Source organism: Notolepis coatsorum (assembly GCF_963971535.1).
Source record: "Notolepis coatsorum genome assembly, chromosome: 3".
Lineage (NCBI taxonomy): Eukaryota > Metazoa > Chordata > Actinopteri > Aulopiformes > Paralepididae > Notolepis > Notolepis coatsorum.
In genome coordinates, this window is record NC_140167.1 from 50,203,052 (window position 1) to 50,224,592 (window position 21,541).

The 21,541-nt window shown below is 39.7% G+C and overlaps 1 protein-coding gene across 1 annotated transcript; it reads right to left on the reverse strand.

Moving 5' to 3' along the window:
• Nucleotides 1–203: 203 nt before the first annotated feature.
• nipal3 (NIPA like domain containing 3) lies at nt 204–18,850 on the reverse strand. Its single transcript, XM_084310694.1, has 11 exons — nt 18,646–18,850; nt 18,283–18,351; nt 13,747–13,918; nt 13,225–13,284; nt 12,670–12,815; nt 12,199–12,295; nt 11,364–11,499; nt 5,173–5,261; nt 5,016–5,079; nt 3,600–3,694; nt 204–3,338 (listed from the first exon to the last, which is right to left on the reverse strand). Exons 1-11 carry the CDS (start codon nt 18,685–18,687, stop codon nt 3,145–3,147), a joined length of 1,164 nt encoding a protein of 387 aa, XP_084166820.1. The 5' UTR covers nt 18,688–18,850; the 3' UTR covers nt 204–3,144.
• Nucleotides 18,851–21,541: the final 2,691 nt, after the last annotated feature.

The window sequence follows — 21,541 nt, forward strand, 5'->3', positions numbered from 1 at the left end:
ACAATGAAACACAAAGCAGAGGCCGGGAGGAAAGAGCCAAAGGTAGGCTATTACAAATCCAAACACTAAACATTGTTCCATGTTTACGTTGGCAGCAACTAAAACTACCTGTTGCGACTCCAGTTTTTTCTTCCACAAAATAGAGAATCCCCACATTTACCTCCACAACCTTTTAAACACAGGATTATCCTTTTATTTTATGTGCATCGGGTAGCATAGGCCTATATGTGATACTTAGCTTTAATAGCTTATGTTATAACAATTGGGAGTAAGTAGGCCTACAATGGTAAACAGAGGAGGCTGACATAAATTGCTTTTCAAAATTGTAGAGCAATAGAAATTCAGCAATCAACAATGGATTATAGGAAAGATAATTATCATAGACATGAACCAACTTATGAAAGCACCATATCTATATCTTTGCTAATTCTGAACCATACCTAGATACTAATAACCTAATTGGCCGATATTGGCCTATCACAGACATATCGGTACCGGCTGATATGTTGACCGTTGTGATATTAAAACGTTTTTGCATACAAAAAACTGATGACAACTTTTAGAAATGTTGTCATCAGTTTGTCCAGCAGAGCATGCTCCAACTCCATTGATTACATAGTCATAATACTCATCGTTTATAATACTCTCAGCAGCACTGATGAATCTCATAGTTAGCTTAATAGAGAATATTTGGTTTAAAGTTAGTAGAGGACATCAGACGTTTCCCCAGTGACTTCATTCATTACGTTGTTATTTTTATATACCTACCACCACCTATTACCTAAATATAAAGATAAAGCAATCATTAGTGAAGATTAACAACTTTTTGTTACAGATAGCTGAGGGTTGAAGTAGTAAGGTGTGGTACTACATACATACATACACACACACACACATACATATGAAGAATATTGGCCGATATATGGATATTGGAATATTTTACTTCTCGATATCGGCCCCAAAAACCCAGTATCAGTCGGGCTCTAATTCTAATGACCAATATCTGAACAAATTCAGGTTACAGTTGTAGCATTGTTTTGACAAGAATATGGTTATTTTTTTATAAACAGAATGGGACTCAGATGCTTTACAACAGTGCTACCCCAAAGTAGGTTGGGCAGAATTTGGCCCTCCCCAACATTCTTTTCGCCCCACAAAAAGGCTAAGATCTTGTCCTGGTCCATTTAGATGCAGTTTAATAATCCTTGACGATTCATCCGTAAATAACTTATTTATTACCAGAGGTATTATTAGCAAACACTTTTGACATAAGAAGCCACTGTTATGTGCTTGTTAGATTTCTAAGTCTATTGCCCATATTCCCACTGTTCCCAGGATGGAAAAGAATCCCAACCTGAGCATGACATAAGAGCAAAATGGCCACCGTGTGAATATGGGCAATTCAGTGTCCAGTGGCCCAGTGTTCCCCCATCCGTTACATTTGTGCCCTTGGATCTATATGGCTAAATGCTTAGACAGCCCTGCTTCACACAGTCAGTGTTGTACAAGTACAAGTGTTGAGAACTAGTACTAAGTACAAGTGTTTTGTAACTTGTATGTATATTTCATACATCTCATACAAATAAACAATCAGAAACCATACTATATAAATATTATTGAATACTGTACCAAGGCATCTAGTAGATCCCAGCTATTGTACCGGGCAATTGTCCCAATCCATTATCTCCCTTGTGGATCAATTGGAATTAAACTAGTGAATAAATAGATAATTCTAAATTGTAAACCATTTCCTTCTACAACTCAATATTTTAATTAGGTTGTGCATTTATGATCTAGGTTGGGAAGGTGACTTTTCCAATGTAATTTTTATACATACTCCCAATTTAGCAACAGAATCTTGTTCGATGAAGTTAAAGGGACAACCTATTACCAATGCATAGACAGTAGTTTGAATGCCATTATTATAATCATCTACAAACATATTTAAACCGTTATTTTGGATGGTGTGGAATATTATTCCCCAAACCTAGTTATGAGTGAACTTTTACAGTGTATTCTCCCAGTGTCGAGCTACATTTCAAGGCATTAAAAGCAAATGTTAAAAATAAATAAACGTACAACTAACTGATATCAAACTCCATCCTCTTTTCTTGATCCTCCAATGTGATTGTCGAATAAAAAAATTAATAAGAGGGCAGGGTTTGAGATCAGTCAATTGCATCCTGTTTTTGTACACGTCAGAGAAAAGCAGTAGTAATACAGTCTCGTGAAGGAGGCAGACAAGTATGGAGTGACTTCTTCAACCGCTCTCGAAAAGCACAATGTTAAGAGGCAGACATTTCAAAATGTTAAGTGTTCATTGGCAAGTCGGTTGTTATCAGTCTTTCAACTCCTCGCTACATTAAAAATACATCACCACCAGTAAAAGCCTGGGATTGAGTCTTAACGACTTCAGATTCCCTTTTACCAATTTAGCGTCACACTATATGTACACAGTATGTTCCCGTCAATGGAAGAATTGGGAAAAGTAATGAGTATGTTCTCGCATGAAGAACAGTCTATATCACAGTTGGGGGGTTAGGGGGGGGGGGGGGGGGCAGTATGCTTCAAGGCACATCATGGATATAGTGCCTCATTAGATGTGAGGCTGTGTGGGTCCAGGTGCTTCAGACTGATATTATTATTAGAATATCAAGAAGCTTCAGGATTCCCACCTCTATTTTTGGAATGGACAGCAGAACTATTACGATCTCAAGCCATCATTAACAGCCAAGCTTTGGTCTGGAGATTCAATAACGGAAGGATGAGGCAAAGAAGAAGAGACAAGAGAAGAGACATTGAATTAACTCTCCCAAGTGGAACATGTAAAACACGAGGCAGAGGACATGTTCTGGAATTGATGGAGACTGAGAACACGTGGGGGCCCTGACAGGGTGTTAATAGAGGAGAGATTCTGCACCCAATGCCATGGGAATGTCCTGTATCCATCTTCTATAGTCATATGAGGAGTATACCGTGTGTTCCTTCTTCTTCTTCTTCTTCTTCTTCTTCTTCTTCTTCTTCACAGTTTGGGTCCATTGTTTAACAGCCTGCATGTTGCTGAACTTCTCCACCTTTGTCGTTCCAGGTCCCTGACAGTGAAGATATCGTACAAAAGAATAGGAAATAACACTCAGTGTTAGCCTAGTCGCGCTTCAGGTCAAGCAGCCTGGGATGAGAGACGGCGGTGTTGGTTCTGGTCGTGACCGAAAACTGGTCCTGGTCTAGGGGCAGAGAAGCGGGAGCCACACTGTCGTTGTTGACTAGAGCGCCGTAGGAGAAGGACCCGTTGTAGTCGGGCTGAACCGCCAGGCCCTTGTCGTGGATGGTGGGCACACCTGAATGTAGGGGGGGGGGGGGTCATGTTAGGACATTATTGTGACAAGAGGACAACTTCAAATGAGCCACCGTTGAGATAGAATTTCATTGCACATTTATCCATGTCTCAAAAATAGGAAAATATTAAATTCTAAATATATACTGAATAGAAACAAGAAGAAGCAGCAGTCCTTGTATCTGTTTTTACAAGCAGGCAAAAACAGGTACTACTAAAATAGTAGCACTGTGGAGCCCTGGCTTGGAGACGTTGTTTCTCTAACCTTGCGCCATGTCCATAGTAACATAGGGCTCAAATGCCTTCGTTCTCTTCCTGTTCTTGGTGATCAGGAACACGCCCAGGAAACAGATGGCACATCTATATACACACACACACACACACACACACAGACAGTTGGACAACAGTCACAGCATTTAGTCAAGGAAGAAGTGTGGGAGGTGACTCTTTTATTGATCCCCATGAGGAAATCCAGGCATCATAGCAGCACAGGGGAAGAGGGGGGGGGGGGGGGGGAAAGGAGGTACAGGTATGGGCAGGGTAATAGGAAATGTAATCTGAATATAAAGTATGAATAAAGGTAAACGGTATACACAAAGGTGCAGAGGAGCTCTTTAGACAGGCTCTTGACAAGCTCATTAGAAATAAATGTATGTCAGTAGGACAAAGGAGCTGGTTGTGTAAAGTAGCACAGCTTTAATGGAGCCAGTAATGATCAATGGGCAAATAGCTGTTGATTTTAAACACCTTGGTACAGACCCGACAGTCCTCTCACCTTCAAGGCAAAATATAACGTCCCCACATGTTTCTTCGCTAACTAAAACACAAAGTGTCCCATCTTTTAAACACGAGGAATAAAAAGTCGTGAGCATGGCTTCTAAAACCATAGGGAAACCACACGGCAACGCAGTGGTAGCATGTATGAAGGACAGGATTATTAACGACCCTTCTCACCCACACTGCACGGTGACTTTGAACTCTGACCCCTCAGGGAGACGTTATATAGACGACCTAGCAGCTAATAGAAATATTTGTATGGAATCCTTTGTCCCCGAGCGCCATTACGGTCTAGGATCCACACCCAAGTCTATGGATACAGGCTGGTACTCCTCATGACACTTTGCTGCAGTTTCTTTTGCACAGTATACTGTGGTCAATCTCCTATACATGTGTATATTGTTTGTATTGCCTAGATTTCAATTTTTTTTCTTTCCAAATTTGATGTATGCATCGTTTTACGTATAATATTTTATGGCACGTCTTTTATTGTGAAAGAGAAGGCAACATTTCACATTGTGGATAATGAAGTTTTAGTTATTTGTAATATGTCAATATAAATGGTTATTTGTAATATGTCAATATAAATTGTTATTCATAATATATCAATATAAATTGTTATTCATAATATGTCAATATACATGAAAGTGTGCTTGCTTCCTTTTTCGACAAAGAAGAGGGTGTGGTCGTTTGTCTTTTGTGTACTGGTGTCAATCTCAACACTGTGTGTGTGTATTGTGTAGTACAGTAGCCCTGCCTGAAGTCTAATATCTTCCTTGGCGTTAGGGAGGTCCTTTGTCCCTTTGGCTGACATGTTTGATGCGGGGGGACACAGGTTCGACATGCAGTCGTATCGGTGTGTGTGTGTTGATGAATGACTGTAGTATGACTGGAGATCACTCACCCCAACAGAAACATGCAGATGTGAAGAATCTCTTCATGGTTGAACTCCAGGTAAAATACGGCTCCTGACAAAACAGACAAGCATGACTCTTGGTGCTTTTATGATTGTGATAATAAGAGGATTTGTAAAAGAAGACACAAAACGTGCCACAACTCACCAGCCACAATGGCAAAGACGGTAGAGAGGATGTAACTGACGCTAGCAATCAGGCAGGGGTCATGCAGCTTGCAAGCTTGGGCGAGAAACCTGAGCCAGGAAAGGAGGACGACAATTATTATTTCAGTAAACGTGTATGCAATGAAGGACTTATTATTGTATCGTGTTCATCTGAAGTTTGAGTCACAGAGTGCACCCAGATTAAAAGTGATACTCCCACCACCCAATAGAAGAGATTTGTCACAAAACGGTCAGAGATTTCAGTCTATCAGGAAAGAAAAAAACACTTGCATCAGTGGTTTGGTTTGGAGATATTGCAAGTAGAAATGAAGATAATTTGTTAGCAACGTGGACGTCTCTGAAGAGAGAACAACACATTCATGTCCTTCTATATAGTTGTGAAATGGTCAAGAAACTGTCCAGAGGGTGATAACATGATGTTTCACACCACATTGACCAACATGTCCACTTGCTAACAAGCAAACTATATTCAATATAAAAAATTAAAAAAAAATGCTGTTATCGATCGTGGGCAGGGACGGCCGTAGGATTGGATTACACACACCTAAAGAAGCTGAGGAATATTGGAATCGATATGGAGCAGATCCCCCAAGGCAGAACGACACTGTCTGAAAACAGATAAGCCACTTCATCTCTCTCTTTCTCTGTGTATATCAGTATTAGAATGACTTTTATTGTGTTCATCAAAAGTAGCAGATGATATGCAGGCCGTCTACATCAATGCGTATTGTGTATAATACGATTCGTAATACATTATAATTTCAGACCTCTGGTCTCCGGGGAGACAAGAACATATCATTGGCAATAAGAACAATCTGGAAGATTCTGGGTTTATCGCTCGACTGCCCTGGGTCACTTAGATCATTCTGGAACACAACAACAGTCTATTAGTACTAGTGTATTCTACAACCTTCTAGAATATAATGCACCATGACAACGAAGTCTTGCAACTCTAACATTAAACATCCGGTGTGTATAAACATAGCATATGATCAATTGACTGAAGTTCAATCAGACCTTAATAATACTTTAAAAAATCAACCACACCTAAACGTATGAACACAACAAGGTTATTCTAACAATTTAAGTAATCACTCCACTGATGAAGAGATTGGCACAATGTAGCTCTAAAAGGCTCTGTTTTTCTATTTTATCTAATCACTCAATTCGGTTCTAGTGGCTTCTCCACGTTGAGTATTATTCTATCTCTCACTCCTTATCTTTATCTTTTTTTTATTATTTCTATTTTTTCTCTCCTTCTTTTATCTTACATTGTTCTTTTCCATTGTTCTTCACATTAAGGTGTTAATATTTCTCTACAATCTTTTCCTTTTTCCTGATGTGTCCTACATATGTTAGTAGAGGGTTCAAATGAATATGTCGATGAAAGTTTATTCTCTTTTTTTTCATTTTTCACAATATCTCATTACAGTAAGGGAAGGTGCAAGACCAAAAGCGACATTCTATTGTATTAGAATGAAAATGTTAGATCCTATGGCAATTAGCATAGGAAGATTAGGATTACAATGCTCAGTTTGGGCAATCCGGTGGACTAAGGGAGAAAGTCATACGCGGAGGATGTGTTTTTGGAACACAGGCCTGTACGACTCTCTGGGTGAGGGGAAAATAGGGGATTTTTATTTGTATATATATATATGTTTTTAAGCTCGGCTCTCAACGGGACCTCAATAATTGGATGTACATCTATTGTAGCTTCGCACTCCAGAAGCATTACCAAAAACTACACAAAAACATGCATAGATTATGGCTAGTTTGAATATAATGATATGGAACCCTGGTGGGATAAACAAACAACACAAACGCAAAAGCGTGCTCACACTGATGAAAAAAGAACATGTGGACGTGGCTCTACTAAGCGAAACGCACATTTTAGAGGAAGACATAGATACGTTAGCGGATAACACATACCATAATATTAGTCACTCTTCTTTTGGTACGAGAACTCGAGGTGTAGCCATAGTCGTCAGACGTAAATTAAATATCGAATTAAAAGGGGTATGGTCGGATGCTGAGGGGCGTATAACTATAGCTAGGATTGTACATAATAACAGGAAAATAGCGTTGGCAGCGGTATATGCCCCAAATTTGTACGAAGTGGGTTTCTCACTTCACTAACCGATGTTAAACCATCCCGAGTACTCATTTATAATAGGTGCGGATTTTAATGCCATTTGGAATCCAAGGATGGACAAATCTTACCTCGCCTTTTCCAGCGAACAAAAAAATTCATCTAAAGAATTAAAAGATTGGTCAAAGACTACAGGGGTAAATGATTTATGGCGTTCACTTAATCCCACGACCCGAAAGTACTCCTGTCGATCGGCGAGACATAACACATTATCCAGAATTGATTATGTCTTTGCATCCCCGAGACTATTTGATAAATATGAAGTGGAAATGATACCCAATGCGCTTTCAGATCACTGTTATTTACTCCTAAAAGCAACATTTGGTATACTATCTTCCCGGGCCCCAAGATGGCGTTTTAATACTATGCTGCTTAACAACAAGGAATTCATTACACAACTCAAAGAAGCTCTCACAGTATTCCTACGGGAGAATGCAAACGCGGTGCAAGACCCCAGAATAATATGGATGTCGGTAAAGGGTATGATCAAGGATTTCACGGATAGATTTTCCTCCATATTGCGCAAAAATCAATGCACAAAACTGTCTGAACTGGAAACGCTTTACTCAACGTTATTTAATTCTTTAAAATACAACAACTCAACTAGACTAGAAAATCAAGTTAACGTTCTAAAAACAGAGATCAATGCAATATACAGACAAAAATCGGAAATGCAAATACGCAGCACAAGACAACAGCAGTATTTCCAAGGTTCTAAACCTAGTCACCTATTAGCCATGCGATTAAGAATTAATGCAAAATTTGCAGATATAACTGCCATTAGAAAACAACAAGTACTTGTAACAGACCCCAAAATAATAAACGATACATTCAAAGAATTCTACTCCGACTTATATAATTCAGAAACGACCTTTGATCAAAACAAATTGGACACATATCTTAATCAAATTATTCTCCCTAAACTTTCGGAGGACGACGCTAAACAGTTAGAAGCACCGATCACATTAGAGGAACTCAAGAAGGCCATATCCGAAATGAAAAATGGTAAGGCTCCTGGAAGAGACGGTATCCCATCAGAAATGTACCTTTCTTGTTGGGACATATTTGGACCCTTATTACTAAATATGATCTTATACTCAGTCAAGGAGGGGAGCTTCCATAAACACGACAATATTGCACTCATTTCAGTCCTTCTCAAAAAAGACAAAGACCCCACCGAGTGCGGTAGTTACAGACCTTTAAGCCTCCTCGGAACCGATGTCAAACTGTACTCTAAGGTATTAGCCATCAGATTGCAAAAGCATATGACGTCTTTAGTTCATCCGGACCAAACTGGCTTCATAAGAGGTCGCCTGATCAATGATAACATAAGACGAATACTGCACGTACTAGATGCAGACAAAGAGGACACCACACCTAAGGCGATGCTATCCCTGGATGCTATGAAAGCATTTGACAGGCTGGAATGGTCGTTTCTATGGGCAGTATTAGAAAGGATGGGGTTAGGAAAAGGATTCATTGAAATGATTAAAGTATTATACAAGGACCCATCGGCCATGATTACAACAGGCACATTCATCTCCGAAATCTTTCCGGTATCACGCTCAGCCAGACAGGGTTGCCCTCTTAGTCCCGGACTATTCGATCTATCATTAGAGCCTTTAGCACAATATATAAGACAATCCCAATACATAGAACCAATCGTAATCAAGGGCACACAACATAAAATTAGTTTATATGCGGACGACGTAATATTGTTCATGCAAAGCCCCAACACCACATTGCCTCATCTACTCAAGTTGATAGAGAACTTTGGTGATTTATCGGGATTTAAAATAAATTGGCCGAAGTCGGCTTTCCTTCCACTTAACATCCATGCAAAAAAAGACACAACCCTCCCAGGTGCGATACCCATGGTAAAACATTTTAGATGCTTGGGTGTGGAAATATTTCCCACCATAAGACAAACGGTGAAGCACAATTACACAAAAATACAGAACAAAATCAAAGACGACCTGGACAGGTGGGCAAAACTTAAAAACTCAGTACAGGCAAGGGTATCAATAGTTAAGATGGATGTATTACCAAGAATCAACTTCATCAGCTCAATGCTACCGTTACCCCCTCCAGAGGGCTACTGGAAAAGATTACACTCCTCCACATACAAATTTATTTGGAATAACAAACCACCTCGCATAAAAAGATCCACCGCACAGAGAAATAAAGCAGACGGTGGCATGGCAGTTCCAGATTTTTTGCAATATTTTAAAGCTTACACATTAAAGACCATTGACAATATGGTTTGATCCCCAGGCTTTGGTATCTTGGAGAGAATTGGAAGAAAACATAGTAGCCCCACAGAGACTTTAGGACATAGCACACACTAAACTTCCAATCAAGCACTGTGAGCGGAAATTTGGCCCCATAATTACCCATGCAATCAGAACATGGCGGGAAACACAAAAAAAATATCCTAACCCTCAAAAATGGCATAATCACACTCCCATATTCAATAACAATGCACTCCTAATGGAAAAACGTCCTATAAGATTCCCTATATGGGAAGAGCAAGGCATACACTCATTAGGGGATATTTTTAATAACCAGGGCTTCTGTAGTTATGGAGAAATATGCACAAAGTTTAACCTCACCGAGTCCACATGGCTTTTTTACATACAGTTACGCCTATGTTTGAGGTCTCACGGTGTTCCATTACACATACCAGTTGAACACCACAGATACCACAAATTGTTTTATGAAAGAGAAACATTGGGAGGTTTTGTATCAGGTTTTTATTATCAATTACTAACGTCCTCGTATGAAACCCTTCAACTAGACACTGTCTGGAGGAGGGATATTCCAGACCTGGAAAGTGACTTTGATTGGCAAGAAGCATGGGCAAATGTCCGTCTTACATCAAGGAACCCGGACCATCAACAAATCAATCTTAACTATATTCACAGTACATACTTGACTCCTATAAGACTGAACAGAATGGGCCTGAAACAAGACTCAAAATGCTCCCAATGTACAAATGGAGACGAAGGGACATTTATGCACATGTATTGGGACTGCCCACCAGTTAAGGCATTCTGGAAAGATGTGACCCATCAATTATCAAAACTCGTATCTTGGAATATACCAGTACACCCCTCTGTATTGCTTTTGAATGATGTTTTTGAGTTTGCAGTAAATCCACAGCTAAAGAGATTGGTCTTATCGGGTATCACAGTAGCTAAAAAACTGATCGCATCACGCTGGTTTCAACCGGAAAAAATGTGCCGGAAAGTTTGGTCTCTTACATATCTCGATGTGATATATCAAGAAATATCTACAGCAAGAATTCTGGGTCTCAACGAATCCAAAATGTCAATGTGGGTAGAAGTGGTGGAGAGAATAAAAGCTAGCTTATAATGGTAGTGTCTGGTTAGGAGTGAGGGATAATGGAGGTACTATCCAAGGAGGGGTCCGGGAGGGGGGGGTTCGAGCTGGAGCATATGTGTGTAGGGTTTTAGAAAATAGGTATTAGGGGTATGTCCTATATAAGCATTTGTATAATTGTTAATTTCGCTGGATATACACTGTTTACGGTAAAATATTATTATAGACTTTTTTTTTGTCTTGTTTCTGTACTTGCATGTAATTTTAACCACCTTGACTGTTAGTTTCATTATGCATTATGTGTTGAGTATTGACTTTTAATAATTTCTGTTTTGCAATAATAAAAATAAAATAAAAATTGTTGCATGGTTGCCTCCGCTGTCGGCGTGTGAGTGAAGGGGTGAGTGAATGGGTCAAATGTGAGGAACAAATTGTAAAGTGCTTTGGATAAAAGTGCTACATAAATGCACCATTTAAAACTAATCAGGATGGATGCAGCGTCCCGTTAAGACCTGCCATTATAAACCCAGCTACAGCAGCTCCTTCCCGTTTGTGGGTGTATTATCGTATACGACTCTTCACTCTCTTGCCACGATTATAGCGAATCACAGTGATTACAGTGACCACACTATTACACCCCTCACCCTTAGTTACACCCTCAGTGTTCAACAGTCGCTCACCTGGCTTGGAAGACCACGGTCGCCACCATGCTGACAAACATGACGTAGAAGATGGGGTAGTCGAGCTGCATGGTGCCCTCTATGCTGAGGACCAGCATGCCTGAAACTGCCTTTACTGTGATGACTGTCACAGAGCCTGGGCACGCACACGCACAAAAAGAAAAAACACGTTGACATATTATGAATACAGTATTTCTTATGACACATCAGCGTTTGTGCCCGTTTTACCATCCAAGTCACATTTATTTGTAAAAGCCCTAAATCTAATTACATGTCTCAATGGGCTTCAGGGGCCCACAATGGAACAACACCACCCCCTTAACAGCTTCAACTGTGGTAATTATGACAAGCATGCAAGGATACTCGCACACATGCTTGTGAGCAGACACACAAAATACATGAGAATAAAGCACAAGATTACATCTAAAAACACCTTTGTGCCTGTTTTACCATCAAACTGTACACATGTGCATTAACACACTTAAGTAAGGATAATGCACAACAGGTTTAATTAATATATATATATATTTATTAACACTTTGACACAATCTGGTCTGTGGTATATAGTGTCAATCCATGTCTTTGTCTCTGCTGTGTGACCCCTGTAATGAAATGTTCCTGTAAATCCTGTATATTGTATAGTTCTGTATGTTTTACTTGTTGTGTTATGTACGCATCTACTGTGGAAAAGAGTTTCCTCCTTGAAGACAAATATCATTACAGATGTGATTTTGTGCCTGCTCTACCATCGAATTGGGAATTACCATAATTGTTTGATCTCTGCAGTTAATTGCTTGACTTTAAAAAGGAGGGCCTTGTGGCCCTGTAGACTCACCCAGCAGGGCCACCAGCAGCAGAATAACAACGAGGTAGTTAGCGCCACGCAGCTTATAGAAGTACAACAGCAGACAGAATGTGATGATCTCCAGAAGCTGCCAATACAAATCAACAACACGACGGTGAACAACAAATAACAAATAAACTAAAATGGGTATTAGTGCAGCGTTTCATAATGGTGTAATTATCGTACAGCCAGACAGACACCCTGGCATTAAACACAGCAACGGGTGTTGTTCATCATGAGCAAGAAAATAAATACCTATTGCAGTTCAAGTTCATATTTGTGATGCAGCATTTAGTTATTTGTGATGCAGCATTTAGTTATTTGTGATGCAGCATTTAGTTACTTTACTGTACAAGCAAACCTTTGGATGACAGGTTTAAAAGGAGTGTGGGAAAGAAACCAGTGCATGAAATATCTTATATTAATATTTTGTGTGATGTACAGGTACTGTAACATGTTTACCAGATAGAGGAGGACCGGCCATCCTACGATGTGTTTGACAATAATCTCTGCCTGGAGCTTCTCGTGGGAGTTCGGTCCAAACATCACAAACAGGTAGGTTCCCGCTAAGGTCAGGAAACAACCCAGGAAGGACAAACCGTACCGCCCTGAAAATAAAAATACAGCATTAACTAGACGCGTATAGACGCATTTATGTACAGTCCACATGAACACAGAACGTTAAATATAAAACAACATCGTACAACACCAATCTGTCTCAAATTAGACTGTCTACATAATTTCAAGTCTTGGAGGAGTGGAAGGCTCTTCTACTACTAGGCCAAGATCATTCAGAATTATATTTCAAACGTATTGCTGATAAGCCTCACTTTCCAATTCCGTTTTTTTACAGTAATTTTTAGCACCAGTTGAGGCTATAATACTGCGTTAGTGCAGGCGTTCAGACCGATAAAAGTATTTGCATCATGATTACATCAGAGTTTCCTACTATTTACATAGACGGCCAGCACCACTGTGAGAAGGGTTTTACAGCCACAGAACACATGTTGAACTTACTTGCAAACTCCTTTGGCTTGGATTTCTCCCGCAGAAAAATAAAACCTAAAATTGAGCTTGCTGAAACGAGGGAAACATATGATTGATTATGACATTAATATTCAGTCAGAGCCCTAATGAGTCCTGAGTTTAATGTCACAACCATTTCAAGGCTGATAAACATCAGGTATCTACAGCATCACAGCCATTAAACTGTATTTAAACATTTGTATAGTGAGCTACACTTCCCATCCAGCTGGCTGGACTTGACCCAGTGGGTACTCGCTCTACAGAGTATAATTAATTTGTTTGCAGTTACTTAATTCAAACCATCAACTGGCAGAGCAGAGGGCAGGACGCATACAAACGAAGAGAGACCTTCTCCACAACTGCTTTAATCAAAAACACTCCAATCAGAACAGGATCTGTCAGCTACATTCCACCACCGGACCACATCTGTAGGCTACAAAGAAACTCACCAGAACGTAAACCTTTGTTTCTATATGGTGAAAGAGGGATACTTAGAAAAAGACAAACACTCACTTATGACAGACACAGCATTTAGAGGGGCTATGAGAGAGAGCGGGGCGAAGGCGTATGAGACAACGTTGGCTCCTTCTCCTATGCAGGTCAGCGCCAGGCCACACCACCAGGTTTTGGCCCAATAGAAGGCACGTGGGTCTTTGGTCCCTGAGAGGGTCACATGGCTGTATTTCTGTGAGGACAAGGTCTACGTTAAGCACACAGTCCTACAGACTACAAACCTGCAGTAGAGTTCGAGGAGCTTATAGTATGTAAACAATACATAGTCCTAAAACAAACAATGGGGAAACGCGCAAGTGCCTGAATGGACACAGGTGTAGAATGAGGCCAGCCAGTCCAATTGATTTGAACTATAGAAAGAATAGGAGGCCATTATGGTTATCCCGTTCCCACTTTATCCAAATCAGGAGAGAACCCTATAATATATTAAAGCAGACATGCATTGCTATTCCTTTCACTATTTGGGCAACTTAAACTTTACACAATTCCTGTGAGTCTGAAACACATCTGTAAAGTTATTTTAAAAATAATTCATTGTTTTCTATTTCTAATCAATTACTCTAAAGCAGCATTTTTCCACTTCAAGATTTCAAGCAGTTTTTGGGCTGGGCTCCGCCCATAAGCGCTTTGAGTGACAGTCACCCACAGTCTGCGACTGGCAGACAGAGAGAGAGATAGAAAGATTGAGGGGGATACTAATTAATTTCGCTGCGGGGGCATAATCCCACGGGACAATGCATTGGTAACTTGTTTCAAATGACAATATATACCCCTGTGAATATTATTGCATGGATCGGAATATGGGCGTGCACGTGGGAGCATGCACAAAGATATTTTAATATGAGAGTGCTCCCGACTGCGGGGGAGAAGAACCATCCCCGCACGCACACACATTTACACACACTCCTGCACGCGGTCCCTCTCTCTCTCTCTCTCTCTCTCTCTCTCTCTCTCTCTCTCGTTCTCTGCCGTCTGTCGGCACCCTCTGTTTGAGGAAGTAATTCCACTCGCTCTGTTGTTGAGCGAATTGTTGATTGTGGGCGGTGACTACAACCACAGAGCCTGCATTGGCTCCAACCACAGAGCCAATCAGATCACAATCAGCTCAATCAGCTCCTTGCTACGTCGCATTGCGAGTCAAATCAGAATTACCCAATTCACTGGGGGAGGAGATTGTCTCAACTGAATTAGAGCAATCCGCCAAAATGGTAATTAGAGACACAGACCCATTGATACTAACCCCCATTGCTATAAAACAATGCTAAACACTGGAAAAGGCCATTTATAAGACACGGGACCTTTAAAGAATTTAAAAAAGAAGAAAACACACACTTAGAGCCAGTATTTTGATTTTATAGGAAAAGCCACTAACACTATGATCGCCGCGGACAAGTTTTCACGTCATTCCGAGCCATGCTCATTCTGCCGAAGACGCCGTAACTCGTCTTTGATGTCAATATTTCAAAAATCTGTCATCGAAATCATATTTCCTTTCCGGAGCCCTGAGACACACTGCTGATCTCCTATCAACTCTCTAGCGGTTCAAGAGCGCCATCTGGTGGCCGATCGGCAGATCGCCAACCGGATATTAACCTTTGAACCGGTAGTGCTCATCCATATGTGGTCCGGCCACTCGCTATAGCTCCCGCGACTCCATCTTGAAACACTGGATAATAGATTGCTCGCCCTAACTCAATAAACAACGTTATTTGGACGTATATACTATTATACAACCTGGAAATGGATCTGGCATTTCTACATACCATAATAGAAAAAAATCTGTTCCACGCTCATCTGCCAGCGTTATTTTCTAACGTATTCTATACTAACTGATCTGATGAACATATGACCCACTCTAGATGAATCATCTAACGCTGCCCACGGAATTATAAACGATCCCCCGCCCATCCGGTCATCATCAGATGATGCGTAGAAACTTCTAGAACCACGTCCAGTTGAAACTTTTTATCTCGCACAGATTCCTACCAAACTGTATTTGATCATCAATATAATGCATTTAGGGCTATAATTCACGTTCTGAAGAAAGCTGCAGAAAACGATAAAAACATACTTATACTTTAGACCATATTTTAGTATGAATATGTGAATGAAAAAGTTTAACGTTGCTACACCCTGAACAATACATATAGGACATTGAATGGGCCATAATAATGGCAATTTAGCAATAGAATTTAAAAAGTTATAGCCCTGCAAAGAAGGGGAACTTCTCCATAGACAAATAGAGCTGGCGAGGGATGGTAAATTATGAATTTAACCCATGGCGATTAAAGTGTTAATTGTGACTTCTGTAGTCAACGCACTATAAAGGACGCTAAAAGCCCAGTGAAGGCAACCTGTTGAGAGACGCGGTCAGGAAACAGTTTTTACCTATTCGTATTACACGTACATACAAATCGTACAAATACCCTTTAAGCTATAAAGTTATATAAGCATTATCAAGAAAGAAAGAATACCTAAGTTGTTTGTTATTTTCTTTGAGTTTTGCCTATTTTCTTTTGAATATTGTAAAGGCCTATTTTCTTTGTTGCATGTGCAAATGTTTGGTACTTTATTTTGAGCAAACACATCGCAACATCATTGAAACCATCAGAGGCCAAGCAACACTTCGAACTGCGAGTAATTTAAAGAAAGAAACAAGTTACTTAGAACTGTCTGTTTAAAGCGTCTAGTGGCTTGATGGAAAGACTGATTGATTGATAATGGAAGGAAGCCACGACAATATATATATATATATCTTTTTTTTTTCTTTTTTTTTACTTATTTCTAAAAATCTTGCCAAAACAGATTTGCTTACTGCACTGGCAGATTATTTAACTTGTTTAAGCAGAAATGTGCTTAAAAACCTTTTTTATTTCTTATTTTTGTCAGTGTGGAGTTCTCTCTTCTGATTGGATAAAGGGTACTATTTTTCTGTTTACTGCAGACAGAGTAGAGGGACCGGGAGATCCAAACACACTATATAAGTGAGTGTAGAGCTATTATTTGATTGATTGAAAACTTTATTAACAGATTGCAGAATGGGTACAATACAGTACAGCTCAATACACCCCACCCCTCCTACCCAACCTCCCCCCCCCCCCCCCCCCCCCACACACTCCTACCCAACCGCCGCCCACCCAACCACCTCCAATGTACAGCCCCCCCCCCCACCTACCCAATCCAATGTACAGTTTCTACGTCAAATGTATATACTCTTTTTTCTGGACTCTTTTTGTATCACAAACAGTACTGTATTTGCAAATCTGTCTGGTATGTCATAAATGTATAGCTGTAGCAGTACTGTCTATCTGTATGTCATGTATGTAGCATAGAGTTGTAGTGTAGGCCAGTATGAGTATAGTAATATAGTATATAGCAGCGTAACATAGAATAATAATATATTAAAATATTGTATAATACTGTACCAATATGGTGTAGAATAAATAGTATGATTTAGTTATATTATAATAAAATAGAAATTAGATAGTATATAGAAGTATAATACATTATATAAGTGTGTGTGTGTGGGGGTGTGTGTGTGTAAATGAATTAACCTAAATATGTAGTTTGACTGATAGATAGACAAAATGGGTTTATTTATGTTGATTTAATTTGGTTGTGTTGATGTTAAATTTTTATTTATTTTTTGCAAAATGGGTATATTCTGTTTGGTTTTACACAATATGTCTATCGGTGTGTTGTACGTGTGTAGGGGCAGGTATATATAAGATTTTTTCTTCTTCCTGTTCCTTTCGGCCATGGTATTTTTTGTGAATTATGTGAATATGTACTGTTGGACTGTGGTGATTCCATGTACGGATAAATAAAATGATGATGATGATGATGTATGTCATATATGTTACGATGAATTGAAAATGGGGGACCCTGATGTAAACAAGATGAAAGTCTCTCTCTGGTCTGCATCCCCTTAACAATTGTATGTATTGAGCTGTACTGTACTGTACCCATTCTGCAATCTGTTAATAAAGTTTTCAATCAATCAAACACAATTGTTATGGGGATGCAGACCAGAGAAAGACTTTCGTCTTGTTTACATCAGGGTCCCCTATGGGGGTGGGGGAAACTGTACTGTACAAGAAAAACTGTACATTGGAATATCGACGAAACCTTACTTGGTTCTAAGAAGAGGGTCTTGTGTATTCCTGGGTTAGGACATTTACTGTTTTGATTGATTGAAAAGTTTATTAACAGATTGCAGAATGGGTACAGTCTCAATACATACAATTGTTAAGGGGATGCAGACCAGAGAAAGACTTTCGTCTTGTTTACATCAGGGTCGCCCATTTTCAATTCATCATAACATATGACACACGACATACAGATAGACAGTACTGTACATTGGAGGGGGTTGGGTTAGGACCCCCTGTAGACATGTAGACCGCTTATTTTAACAAATAAATACCACTTACAGCACCTTAAAATCAAACATCTTGCACAACTGACTATAAAGTAAAATAATATATAAATAAAAGACCGTTTCTGTTGCCATAAACATTAGTGAAAGGACACACAAACCTGAATACTTAAAGAGATGCTGACGAGCACGTTTCCAAAAATTGCCAGCAACGTCCCAATGAGATTTTCCTAAAGATCAAAACAAGGACTTCATATATTATTTGTGTATGTTACATTGATTGGGCTGGGCATCATAATTATTGTAGCTAGCTACAGTTTTATAATAGGACGGACGTATCTCACGGAGGAGATACAACTGGGAACGAGGTTAAGGTTAGGACGGACGTGACAAAATGGAAAACATGGGCTACCCAGATGTGAAGTTAACACAAAACTAAGCGGCAATGATGAACGCTAAAGTGTCAAGTGTTTGGAAGAGATTTTGTTATAGTTACATGCCAACGACGGAGCATTGTTTCTCACCATATAGTTCCCTTCGGCTCCGTAATCATCCACACCTGCCATTCTGGTGATCCTAAAGTGGCGACAAGCTAGTTCTCAACAGCAGCCATACATTTAAATCCCATATTTCTATTTCTGTCCTTTTTCGAGCCCCCTGTCGCAAGTTATGATGCGTTTATCTTTCACTGCTGCCTGTCTATCACTGAAATAAGGGCAACGCCATCTTTAGGCGTTTGCTTAGTGTACTTCCGGATTCTTGATTCCACCTGTTTAGGGTACGCCTTTACGCACGCACAGCGGTTACGCACAAGGGAGGGGCAAGTAATTCTGGGCCCTGTGCACGTGTTTTCTCTGGGCCCCCTCCCATGGTTGCGTTATTTTTTTCCGTAGCCGCATTTCTGGCAAGACGCTCTCTGATTGGCCGACGCCTGTTTCTACACTGGTTAAGCTTAGGCACTCTTTCGAAGTTGGTTACGGTTAGAGTTTGTCTTAGAGCGTGACCGTGACGGCAAGTTCTTTCGACGGTTAAGCTTAGGCACTCTTTCGAAGTTGGTTAAGGTTAGAGTTTGTCTTAGAGCATGGCGATAGAACGCCAGGTAGTTTGCAGGCTGTTCGACGCGGAAATGGGCAAAGACACAGCTCGTCACGTGATTGGGCAAACATGTCAGTGGCCAATCAGAGAGAGTCAGTCAGTGGCCATTTGGCCAATCAGAGAGCGTCTGCCAGAAATGCGGCTACGGAAAAAAATAACGCCCCTTTGATTGAAAACTTTATTAACAGATGCAGAATTGGGTACAATACAGTACAGCTCAATACATACAATTGTTAAGGGGATGCAGACCAGAGAAAGACTTTCGTCTTGTTTACATCAGGGTCCCCCATTTTCAATTCATCATAACATATATGACACACACGACATACAGATAGACAGTACTGCTACATCTATACATTTATGACATACCAGATTTGCAAATACAGTACCCTATCCGCATGACTCATTATGCACCTTCAGTCAGACAATCTAACAAAATAATGAATTGACTCAACGATTATACAGGCACGTCTATAGTGGAAATAAGGGCAGCACTGTATTTACCACATCTTAAAAAGAAATCACCCTATTTATTTAGAATAAAGGTAATTAAAGGGGGAAACATTTCTTAAAGGGGAATTCAAATCTGGGTCTCATATTGATCGAAATGTTGCTTTACTACAGAGAGATGAGCCCACAACCAGCTCTGTACATATAGGGAGGTGTAGTGGTTACGTCATTGCCATTTTTCGGGTTCCACCCTCTGTCCAATGCAATGTATTTCCCCATTGCCCATTTCTAAATCGCCTCGTTTAAAACAAATAAATATATTAACATTGGCATGGTGTACCTTTCTGTGCTTATTCATCCACAATCTATAGCTCAACATGAAAATATTCGCAATTAATCATAAAAAAATAAAAATAAATTGTATTTCAATCAAAAATGTTTAAACAATAATGTTAGTGATAGAAGGGGACTCATTTTGTGCAAAAATGGAAAGCTTTTCAATTTCCATGCGGCAGAATTGTAACAATAGCCGATAATCCATTTTCCCAATGATAAATCCCTATACGGGTGGAACAACCAGTGACGTCAGACTACACCTCCCTATAGTTAGGCCACATTTATAGTCCTAAACTACTGCACATGCTCCATGCACATGCTCCAGCTTTTTGATTACAAGATTACAGGTGAGGTGAAACAAAGAGCATCATTCTTTAAAAAAATCAATGACAAAACATTTCCACCAGACATCATTTCTGGTTCCATGTGGCTTGCAAGCTTTCTGAATATTACGACTAATTTTAAACGCTCTATTGATCAGCCAGCCAGTTAATTTTAATTAAGTTAAAACTATTTCTAAACCGAATCATTTTAAACTATTTGTCATTTGTATTACTGAATGAAACTGTAAACAGAGAACCTATTGGGATACTAGGTCCTAATGTGAAACACTGTGATTTACCTTACCTTGCTCATGCTCGCTTATGCCTATATTTTTACTGTTGTGAAGCACTTTGAACTGCAACTTCTGTATGAAAAGTGCTATACAAATAAAGAATTATTATTATTTTGTCACAGGAAAGATTTGCCTCTAGGATGAAACCCAGGTAGGTAATTTCATCTTTCCTTGTGACAATATTGTCACCCACTGTAACAGAGAAGCGGTTGGCCTTGCTGAGTTTGTTATTTGATCCAAAGAGAATGGACTCTGTTTTACCAGGTGTAATGATAGTTTGTTATCAGCGAGCCAGGTGACTGAACACCAGCCCAAAAACTATGACAATTTCTATCATTATCTCTCATCACTGAACCATGTATTCTCAATTATTGCACTAACTGAAACATGGCTTACAGAGGAAATTACCTCGCTATTTGAAATCACTGACTATACAGCCACACATAGGTGTAGAGGAGGCAGAGGTGGTGGACTTCTCTCTATGTTCAAAAGGGTTTTGAATTCAAACCGAGATCTGACATTGAAGTGAAGCTTCATGATTGCAATTGTGAATCTGTTTTTCTAGAGGTTCAATCTATTGCTCTGAATGAGAGAAGAAGAGTGATCGTATAGGTTGTATATATCGTCCTCTAAATACCAACATCAACAAGTTCAAAGTATGTCTATTAGATGTGTTGGACATGTTGATAAGGAGAGTAAAATTTGTTATTTACTAGGTGATTTTAATATCAACCTTCTAAATGAGGAAATAATCACATCACATAGATGACCTCTCAAACATATCTTCCAATTACTTTTATCTTTTAATTAGCAAGTCTACAAGAATAACTCATACATGAAGGAGGGGCTTCCGGTGTCATAGAGTGAGGATGTACATTCACACCTGCTCCCCCAGCTTTTGTAAATAAAAATGTGTAATGCCC

Bases quoted from the DNA above. Each gene is read 5' to 3' on its own strand.
- nipal3 (XM_084310694.1), bottom strand. From the start codon at position 18,687: ATGGCAGGTGTGGATGATTACGGAGCCGAAGGGAACTATATG. The intron at 11,500-12,198 runs GTGAGTCTACAG...GTGCGTGCCCAG, and splicing joins GCTGCTGGTGGCCCTGCTGG to GCTCTGTGACAGTCATCACA. The intron at 3,339-3,599 runs GTTAGAGAAACA...CCCTACATTCAG, and splicing joins TACTATGGACATGGCGCAAG to GTGTGCCCACCATCCACGAC.